We start from the raw sequence: 10,874 nt of genomic DNA on the forward strand, positions 1-10,874 counted from the left end.
CTTTATTTATTTACTTTTTATATGCAGTGTGTGGGGAATTATTTTGCGGTTATATTTGTTAAAACTTTGATGAAAAACACTTTCACGCAAGTAGAGTTTCCAATAAGTCATTCAATAGCAAACTTCATTTTTTGCACAGCAGAGTAACCTTAGGTTTACAGCTGCAAAAGATAGACTGATAGTTCAGTTTGTGCTGTAAGCAGATGTCAAATTGGATTTAGGTATAAAACAGAAGTTCAACTTTTTTGTCCGTTTAGAAGTTTCCGCCGCAGGCTACATTTTCCAGGAATCCGTAATTACTTCAACAATTCATTGCCTTCACACGGCAATATTCTTTTGAAGTAATTGCACAACTTACAAAACCACAAATACACGCGGCTTAGCGCGAAGTCTCCACAGCTTAAATATAACTCATGTAATAAAGTTAATTATTAAACGAGACAGCTCGCAATTTCATTAAGGCAGAACAGTGACTAACAACTTTCCTCAGGCAATAATTCTTTATACGCTTGCGAACCAAAGCGAATTGACATCATTGAGTGAATGTTATTGCCTTTGGCAGCTTTCCAAGTGGAAATCTAAGCCTGTAAAGTAAAGATTTCTAATGTTGTATCAGTTACATCAGTTATATTATATCATATCAGTATACTGTAATATTTTCAGTTACCTTTATTGTTAAGCTTTGAGTGTAAAATTTTTGTTTTTCGCTTGTTGTTACTGCAATAGGCTGAATACAAAAGTACAGTGGAGCTTAAATTTTTTAAATCAATTCGAAATGGAATTACCAAGCTTGTTCGAAGTGCTGCTTTTCTTGGCTGCTTTTTTTACTGCGCTTCTAGCGTACAACAACTGGCTTATTTCCATTAGTACCAGTGGCAAGCGGCTTCCACCAGGCTTATTTCCTTGGCCAATTGTCGGAAATGCACCATTTTTAGGCTCAAAACCGCACAAGACTTTTCATGAGTTGGCCAAAAAATACGGTCCAATCTATAGAATCAAGCTGGGAAGCGTGAAAACAATTGTATTGAGCGATTTTAAAACTATCAAAGAAGCTTTAGTCAAACAGCGTCAAATATTTGGTGGCCGGATGCGTTTTGAGACTTACAAGTATGTACAAAATGGAGCAAGCAATATTTTTAATGACGTCAGCACACAAGGAGAGGTATGGAACAAAACCAAGCTAGAAATGTTACGTCATCTTCACAATCTGTCAACATCTACGACCGTACGCAAGAAGTCGAATGAGTTTATCACTGATGACGTCATATATATGCTAAAAGAACTTGAAAGTGCGTCGGTAACCAACTTCATCAATCCAGAAAAGACAATACGCAAGGCGGGAGCAAACACGATGTGCATGATTTGCTTTGGCAAGAGATACGCCTATGACGACAAGGTTAGACAAAATCTATGTTGATGGTAAAATAAGCAGGAAAGTTTTTTGCCCAAGTTTTGTTTCACAAGTCTAATCCTAATCAGCTTTTTAGCTTAAATACAATCTCCACTAATCATGAATAAACAGGGTTTAAGTTTCTTTTGACCAGTTTTTCCAAACATTAAACCAGAAAAGTACAAATATGCAATTTATTAAATGGGGAATAAGTTAATCGAAGATAACATTTACGCATACGTTTTTAACCCTATCCAAACCGGGCTCGCAACTTTACTATTTTAACTAGGTGTGGTCGACACTGCACACACATTTTCAATCGTTAATTACTCGAAAACTATACGTCGTAAACTGATCGGATTTTTATAGGTTAGTAGCAAAAATAACTGGCTTCCTGCAAACATCATAAATATAAAACTAAAGAAAGTGAATTTAGTGTAAATTAAGTATTTTTAAAAGTGATACATTTCTAGAAATTTTTCTTCTTATGCCGCGCCCCCCGCTATGCGGAAAACCAGCTGACCGCGAGAAGAGAACGCAAGAGAATAGTTAATCGAGTTAGTGGTGCATAAATGAGTAAATTAATACGATACGCTTCAATGCGGATAGAGAGCAAAATTATGAAAATATGACAATATCTCCAAAATTTCAAAATCCAACTTTATAAAACAAACATGGACAGATAGCTGAACATTTTTTAGGAAAAGCCACCAAATTTCAAGTTTCTACAGCGAACAATGTAACTGTACGCCACGTTTTCCTGTGACTGTGTGCAGGACAAGCCACATCTAATGTAAATAGGGTTAAACCTGATCAACCCAGATCAATCAACAAGAAACCAGTGTTATTTTAAACGCTGCTCGTTACTTCCAATCCCTGCCACCTCTTTGAACTTAATTAGAAATTTTCCACTAGTTATGAATAAACCAGGTTTAATTGACACTGTTGTCTTGGCAATAATTGCTTTGAAATTGCTTATTGTTTGACTTTCCTTTGTATCTTCAGGATTTTTGTGAATTGCTTCAAGCAAACGAAGTTTTTAGCGCAGTGGTTTCTGCGGGAGCGATGATTGACACCATGCCTTGGATCACGGTAAAAGATTGTGGGATACTATCAAAGTTTTTTCTAACTAATACCGCATCGAGTTTGTTTGCATAATTAACATAACTTTATGGACAACTTGACTGCAATTTGAAATTAATGATATTTGTCAAATTCAATTGCCTTGATGTTTTTCAGGTGTTTCCAAAATATCGGCAAATTCTTGAAACCTACAAGAAAACCATGAAACACTTCTATAAATGGAACCTTAAACGGTTAGGTGAAGTTCTGCTTTATCAAGATTGGAACCACAACGTTTTTTACATGATTGACATATGAATTTAAACTTTTAGAGTAGAAGAAATAGTAACCAACTTACCGGATACAAATTTAATGGAACCCACAAACGTGGTGACCTCCATGATTATGTCAAATGGAAAAATTACAACTAAGTATATGGAACAGATTGCCAGCATTTGCTCAGAATTATTCGGAGCAGGTATAAGAATAAAGTCGCAAACAATGAATTAAGATCGTGGAATCATGCTCGGCGTGAATCCCAGCACAACTAGGTTGTATATTGTTAACTATATGTTGTTTTTTAAAGGCCAAGACACCACCCCAACTGCTTTTACTTGGATTAACAATTATTTGCTTCTTTACCCGAACGTGATGAAGAGGATGAAAAGTGACATCAAGGAAACGGTAGGAGATCGTCTTCCCACCCTCTTCGATCGTCCGAAGCTGCCTTACGTCGATGCATTCATCCATGAAATTTTTCGACACTCTTCATTCGCTCCAACTTCGATTCCTCATGGCACGTTGAAAAAAACCACGCTTTGTGGCTATGACATTCCTCAAGGTACCATGGTCTTCGCCAACCAGTATTCGGTCAATCGAGATCCGAATGTTTGGCCAGATCCGGAAAAATTTGATCCGATGAGATTTCTTTGCAAGGATGAATCTGGAGAACTGACAATGAATAGCGAGGCAGTTGAAAATGTGTTGATCTTTTCGATGGGTTTGAGAAAATGTCCTGGATCTGAATCGGCTAAAACTTGGCTCTTCCTGGCAACAGCGATCCTAGCTCAAACATGCGAGTTGATGCAAGATCCATCTCATCCTCCATCGCTTGATGCAGAGTTTGGACTGACCTTACGTCCAAGTTGCCTCAGAATGAAGTTTCGTTTGAATACTTTGAAAACTTTTCAGTAGGCCAGACGGTAGACTACTGCCGACAAAGGTTTTACATTCAAAGCTGTTTTATCAAATAAAAATTTGTCTTTAGACGTATTGTTAGTAACTGCTAAAAAAAATCCAATTTAAATTTACCTTCTACCTAACTGTTTTAATAATAGACCTGCTCCATATATTGTGTATCTCCTACTTTGTAATATACTCCGCATATGCTTCGTTTATTTACTTCGAATAATCAAGGTACTACGTATATAATCGATGCGAAAATAATCACATCCTATAATTGTCTGCTCTCTGCAAAACCAAAATTTCATAAAAAACATGCGTATATTAGACTGCACAGACCACATACCGACGTGGTTTCAGCTGTTATTTTTGTGGTCTGGATGTGGTTGTAACGGATTTTATGGTGACTTAATTGAAACCACTTTTGAGTGAATTTATGAAACAAAAACGTGTAACAGAGTCTGAATTAGTTTATAAAATTTTAGCCTTTTTTGACTGAAGAGTTTTCTGCATATGAACGGGTTGTTTTGTATCGCCACATCTATACCAGAAATAGTTATATTTTGGTATATAGAATGGCCTCTTTACGTTACTGTACTAGTCGTATTGTACGTATAGTTGTATAGTATACAGTAGTATATATATAGTTGTATACTATAGTCGTATAGTTACTATACTACCAGTATATACCGTACTTGTTTGGTCTATTAATTTAAACCTACTTCAGCCATGAGCGAGCCACAGTGTTGGAGCCCTGAGAGTTTGTGATGCAAACAATTACTGATTGAACAGTAATTGCTTTTAGCGATAAATGGTGTAGGTGTATGCGCGTGTCTGTCTGTCACCTGGTCGTTCATGAAACTTCCAACAACCTTCATTTGCTCCGGGCACCATTTCACATAGAATGCTAAAAGATAATAACATTCTTCAAGGTACCATGGTCCAACCAGTATTCAGTCAATCGAGATCCGAATGTTTGGCTAGATCAGGAAAAATTTTATCCAATGAGATTTCTTTGCAAGGATGAATCTGGAAAACTGACAGCAATGAGGCAGTTTGAAAAGCATTTGATGTTCTCGCAGAGCTGGGCGAGGAGGTTCTCGTTGTTTTACCGATGGGCGAGGAAACTCTCCGAATGATCTTCCGACGAGCACTGCCACGAAAGCCGACTTGGACGACGGCTGACAGAGCTTCCGTGACCGCTGTCGGAAGCAACAGCGAGAGCAGAACTCATCTTTTCTCCTCACGAAACTGCGTGTTTTTCACGGCAGCACTTTCGGAGGTGGTCGATCGACCGACATAGAAAATAAGGCATGAGAAAATAAAACTGCATTGAACCGGTAACGTAAGAAACAAATGAACGGCTGAATGATTTTATAAACAGTGAATGGAATATAAAGCCAAACAATCAACGCGAAATTAGCTAAGGAATAAAAAATTCAGCAAAGCGAAGAAAATAAAGGGAATTGTCCAATGTCGTGGCGTCGACTTAGTGCCAACAGCCACACGAGTACTAGGTTTAGTACTCAGGTACATGGACTTGGTTTAAAAAACGTTCGAGTACAAGTACCAGGCCAACACGTGAAGCAATGTGTTATTACGCAGATAAAACACGATTTCCAAAAACGGGGCAAGAAGAAATTGAAACAAACAGTAAAAATTCAGTTGGATCTAAATCTTTTCTTGGAATCATTGAGCGGATTCTACAAAGCTGTAAAACAACTCATTTATTCATTACTGTATTAGGGGAAACTCGTGTAATTTGGACCCCTTAAGCAAAATCCGTGATAATAACGAAAGTCCTTGAATGACTTCTTCCAAACTTCACTTGTTTATTTACATACATGAAAGGTACAACGTAGCGAAGTATCGGGCTTAAATCATTTAAACTGCAGGTGCACTACCAAATTAAATTTTTTCATGTTAAGGGTCTAATTTACACAACTGTTGGGTAAAATGGACCCCTTCCATTTTTGGCCAAAACATACAACTTAATATTCAATTTTATTCGGATAGCACCTAACATCACTCTATAAGTTTCTAATTCAATGACACTGCAGGTAAATAGTTAATTTCAATTTTTTCAAATAAGGGGTCCAATGTACACAATGCGTGATTGTGCAATCTGGAACCATCGATAACTCACAAAAATAGAACAACCCATGCAAAAGTTTTTGTTGCAAAAACAGAAACACACATTTACGAACAGTTGTCGCAGTAATAATACTTGAAATCACGAATATCAGCACATTCTTCATGGGCCCATTCCTTGCAGTTTTTGCGTTGAATCCAGTCTTCATCTGCAGAATCTCCACACACCAGGCAGATGGATTTTTCTTTGTTCTCTGTTTTCCTTCCTCTCTTCTGTTTAGTTTTTTGCGCACCGCCTCTTTTCCTTTTAGTCACATCACTGTCTCTTGTATTCAGAGTGTTTTTATGAGGAGAACTTGTCAAAATTGTGGCGCTTGAAAATTTTCACCGTTTAGTACCAGGATTCATAGATCGGATTCGTTTTGGTAGAGGGCTGATATCTGTGACAGTTACAACAATCTTTTTTTTCTCAAAATAAAAAATGGATGAGGGTAGGCCTACAGGGCTGGCTTGCATGTCAGAAACTAAATTGCTGATTTCAGCTGTTTTGATGATGCAAGCAGGAGTGGTGTTAACTGCAGTTGAGCTTGCATTTTCCACTAGAGCTGAGCTTGTGGTGGCGATTAGATCATCTGAATTCTCAGCTGGATCGGGTTGATCTGTGACATCAGCAGCAGCAAAATCACTGTCATTAAAGACCAGCATATTAACTGGATAAATTCCGGCCTTTCGAAATCCATTCACCGCACAGCTAACATTTGCAGCTTTTCCGTATGCAAGACCAAACAAACGACAAATTTGAAACGCAGAGACTGCTCGTCCATGATTTGCACGCAGCCACTGCTCAATTTGTTGATAATAATATAATAGGTCTTCAGTGGTTTCAAAAAAAGTTAAATCTAATGGCTGCATCCGATGACTGGAGTGTGGTGGTAATGACAGCATAATAACACCACTTTTTGATGCCAACTCTAAAGCTTCAATATTGTGCGTGTGGCTTTTATGTCCATCTAAGATCAGCAGGACCCTCTCTTCTTGGCTAGGCTTTGCATCCTGGATGAAGTATTTTATCCATTCCAAGAATATGTCGTTGTTCATCCATCCCTTTTTTCTGAAAAAAGGTTCAAAATTTATTACGAACCATTGAGCATAGAGAGACTAACATTTTGTAAAGCAAAGCCAAATTTATGCACCATACAGTGATAATAAAACCAATTTTTACGAATAAAAAAATTGTCAGTATGAGCATAGTTAAATTAATTTATAGCCTAATTAATTGGTTGAAACATTTGAAAACACTAGCAAACCTAAATAGTGTAGGCTATAAAATTTAACATCCTACAAACAGTGGTTTCCAAACCTGGCGGCTTACTAACTTCCGCCCTGGTTAGGCTGATGCCCACAAACATGTTAACACTTTGCTGATGTGCAATCTTGATTAATTGACATTGATCCGGGTCTCGCTGCTACGTAGACTATGACTTTGCTGCATAGCAAGTCACAAGAAGAGGACAAATTCTTACTGGAAGCAGACTTTTTCGCAACATTTGCCCTTTTTTGCCTCGTCCCTAAATCCTATTATCGGAATCCGGTAACGGTTAAAAGGCATTTGCCGTTGAGATATTTGAAAATGAACTGTCCTTTAAGATAGAAGCAAAGTAAATGTTATGCATATAGCTGAACAGAAAATTTTGAGTGTTGGTTTCAAACTTTTTGCGAGTTTAGTTTTACAAGAAATCAGGAACTAAGTGGGTTTCATTAGCTTTGGTCCATTTTTTATTTCAATCCCTGCCGGTAAATAGGCTTAGCCTATACCGAATTCATCCCATTGTTACGTAGGTGTGTGTATTGAATCATATACAAAACCTTGCCGCTTGTTTCAGTGATGTGAAGTGGTTTGTTCTGATAAAAGATTTATGTCAAATGGAATTGCCAAATTTGGTCGAAGTGTTGGCTTTCTTTGTAACTTTTCTGGTCGCCTTTCGTGTATTTAACAAATGGTTTTCCAGCGGTAAACGACTTCCACCGGGCTTATTTCCTTGGCCAATTGTAGGGAATGCGCCATTTTTAGGCTCAGAACCGCACAAGACTTTTCATGAGTTGGCCGAGAAATACGGTCCAATCTATAGAATCAAGCTGGGAAGCGTGAAGGCAATTGTGTTGAGCAATCTTAAAACTGTCAAAGAAGCTTTATAGTGAACCAGCGTCGAACATTTGGGGGTAGAATGAATTTCGTTTCTTACAAGTACGTAAATATTGGAACAGGCACTACGTTTAACGACGTCACCACACAAGGAGATTTATGGAAGCTAAACAATCTAGAGATGATACATCATGTTCACAATTTATCAACATCTACGATCGTACGCAAGAAGATGAGCGATTTGATAACTGATGAAGTCTTGTACATGCTGAAAAAACTTGAGGTGGAATCTTTGGAAAAATTTATCAATCCAGAAGACATAATACGCAAGGCGGGAGCAAACACATTGTGCACATTTTGTTTTGGCAAGAGATACGATTATGATGACGAGGTTCGACATAACTTTGTTTTTTGCAAGTGGATTTTAATATTGTTACTTCACAGTTTCCATGTATTTCAATGGAATGTTATCATTTGGCGTAAATTTCTTGGTAGCTTAATATATGAAAAAAAACAGTTTCTTATTTTACTTAAATATCTTTTTATTTGCTTTGCTGCAGGAATTTTGCAAATTGCTAGAAGCAAAAGAATTTTTTGGAGCTGTAGTCTCTGCTGGAGCACTGTTTGACGCACTGCCTTGGATTACGGTACAATATCAACAGTTTGAGAAATACATTAAGGAAATTTAATCTCTTTTCAGTAAACCCATCGCATTAATTCGTTTTTGCATATAATAAAAGTATGTTGACTGCTTCCATTTAAAACTTTTGGTCTGTGCGAAACTTCACTTACCTTGTTATCTTTCAGATATTTCCAAAATACCGTCAAACCCTGGAAACCTACCAGACAATAATGACGCATATTTATGACTGGGCCTTTAAACAGTTAAGTTCAGTTCAGTTCAGTTTTTTTTCTCTCAAGATTATTATAATTATTATTATTATCAACCATCCCACCTGCTAAAAAAAAAAATTTTTTTCAATTTTAGAGCAAAACAAGTAGTAACCAGCTTACAAGAGCAAAATTTAAAGGAGCCAACAAACGTCGTGATCTCAATGATCACATCAAACGCAAAAGGAAAAGTTACCACAAAGCACATTGAACGCGTCGCGAGCGTTTGTTCAGAAATTTATGGAGCAGGTGAAAAAAAACAAACATAATAAATTAAAAGTTTGCGAGTATGCTCCGTGTGAAAATATGCGCTATTGTTTGCCAAATTCTGTTCTCTTTTATAGGGCAAGACACCACCCCAACTGGTTTTAACTGGGTTGTCAATTATTTGGTTCTCTATCCTAATGTGCTGAGGAAGCGATAGGAGATCGTCTTCCCACCCTCTTCGATCGTCCAAACTTGCCATACATCGATGCCGTCATCCACGAATCATTTCGACACTCCTCATTTGTTCCGACTTTGATTCCTCATACTACGCTTGATGATACTACTTTGCATGGTTACCACATTCCTCAAGGCACCATGGTCTTTGTCAACCAGTATTCAGTCAATCGAGATCCGAATGTTTGGCCCGATCCAGAAAAATTCGATCCAATGAGATTTCTTTGCAAGGATGAATCTGGAAATCTGATAATTGATAATGTGGCGGTCGGAAAATACCTGATATTTTCGATAGGACTGAGAAAATGTCCGGGTTCTAAATCGGCCAAAACCTGGCTTTTCTCGGCAACAGCCATTCTAGCTCAAAGAAGTGAATTGATTCCAGATCCATCTTATTCAACATCGCTAGATGCAGAACCTGGCTTGGCCTTACGTCCAAGTTACCTCAGAATAAAGCTTCGATTAAATACTTATGAAGTTTTTCATAAAATGTTTGCGGTCTTATAATGTAAAATAACTGCTTGCCTAAATGTATTGCTGATGTGAAATGTAGTTCAGATATGTTTTTTATGATATCTCTGTTAATGAACAAAGTATTCTCCGAAAACATTATCTCCTATGAATAGTTATTCGCCATTTCAAGTGACAAAAGTTGTGATTTCAAACTGATTCACGAAGTTGTTTGATTAGGAAATTTTCCTGCTTTCGCACTTATTCATTGAGTGAAGGCATAAATCTTAGTTATACTCATAGTCGACATCAAGTGGTCAGCAATGTTAAACTGTGCAATGCAGTTCCAAATGTTAGTGAACTGTCATTATTGCTAAATAAACAGCGCTTGACTGTATGATAATGTGAACAATGCAAACCGTGATAATGTAAATATTAGCCAACCATGAGCTTCCACCTATCGCCAGCTAAATTGTTGACGTCATCGTCAAATAATCTAGAACGATTTTACAGAAAATAGCCTGTGTGATTGCGTAATTAATTGCAAAATATAAATCAGTCAGTCCAGTGTTAATCGCTCTTTTTTATGCTTCTTTTGTATTTTTCTCTGATGTAATAATTATTTCTGTGTGTTCGTGTGTGTTAGATTCTGAGTTAATTCAAGATGGTGTGAACATTGCGATGTAAATTGTCGAATACTTTGTACAAAGTTAACCGTTGTTATCACAGCGCGTGTTATTAATTAAGATGACTAAGCGAGCAATAATCTTAACTCATTGGATGAAATATAAGGCTGGCAGATTAGCATTGACAGATGATTGACAGACAATAAAGTTCTGTATTCACCAGTAGTGCCTTACATTTCATGCTATTATGCCTAGTGGCAACCGTAGTATATAACTTTTTGATTTTAAGTTACTGCCAGAACTTGTGGAACTTTAAAATAACGCAGAAAATCCTGTGCTGTACTTTTCCATTATGAAAGGCTTTTTTGATGAATAGAATCCTGAAAGGTCGAGTGAAAAAAAATAACTAGGCTATGATTGTGGAAAACCCTTGTAATGTTGTTTTAAACGCAGTAATTACTAAATTTGTGCTGCACGTAAGAAATTTTACTGACTTTCAATTCAAGCATGGACTGTTGGTAGAGAAAATTCACAAAAGGTCCCGAGGTGCTTCCACTATTTTTGGCGTTCGCAAAACGAAAGAATAAACGAATTGTTT

General features: G+C 37.3%; 2 protein-coding genes and 1 pseudogene across 3 annotated transcripts; 2 read left to right on the top strand and 1 right to left on the bottom strand.

Moving 5' to 3' along the window:
• Window positions 1-646: 646 nt before the first annotated feature.
• Window positions 647-4,328, top strand: LOC143450405 (cytochrome P450 1B1-like). The gene is made up of 5 exons (XM_076950929.1): window positions 647-1,396; window positions 2,396-2,482; window positions 2,630-2,706; window positions 2,785-2,930; window positions 3,039-4,328. Exons 1-5 carry the CDS (start codon window positions 776-778, stop codon window positions 3,644-3,646), a joined length of 1,539 nt encoding a protein of 512 aa, XP_076807044.1. The 5' UTR covers window positions 647-775; the 3' UTR covers window positions 3,647-4,328.
• A 682-nt stretch (window positions 4,329-5,010) lies between these two features.
• Window positions 5,011-9,395, bottom strand: LOC143448972 (uncharacterized). Its single transcript, XM_076948955.1, has 2 exons — window positions 8,661-9,395; window positions 5,011-6,836 (listed from the first exon to the last, which is right to left on the bottom strand). Exon 2 carries the CDS (start codon window positions 6,821-6,823, stop codon window positions 6,110-6,112), a length of 714 nt encoding a protein of 237 aa, XP_076805070.1. The 5' UTR covers window positions 6,824-6,836; window positions 8,661-9,395; the 3' UTR covers window positions 5,011-6,109.
• Window positions 7,649-10,803, top strand: LOC143448568 (cytochrome P450 1B1-like; annotated as a pseudogene). The gene is made up of 3 exons (XR_013114466.1): window positions 7,649-8,259; window positions 8,429-8,515; window positions 9,174-10,803. The product of XR_013114466.1 is annotated as a cytochrome P450 1B1-like (transcript).
• Window positions 10,804-10,874: the final 71 nt, after the last annotated feature.

This window comes from Clavelina lepadiformis, chromosome 3 (assembly GCF_947623445.1).
Source record: "Clavelina lepadiformis chromosome 3, kaClaLepa1.1, whole genome shotgun sequence".
NCBI lineage: Eukaryota > Metazoa > Chordata > Ascidiacea > Aplousobranchia > Clavelinidae > Clavelina > Clavelina lepadiformis.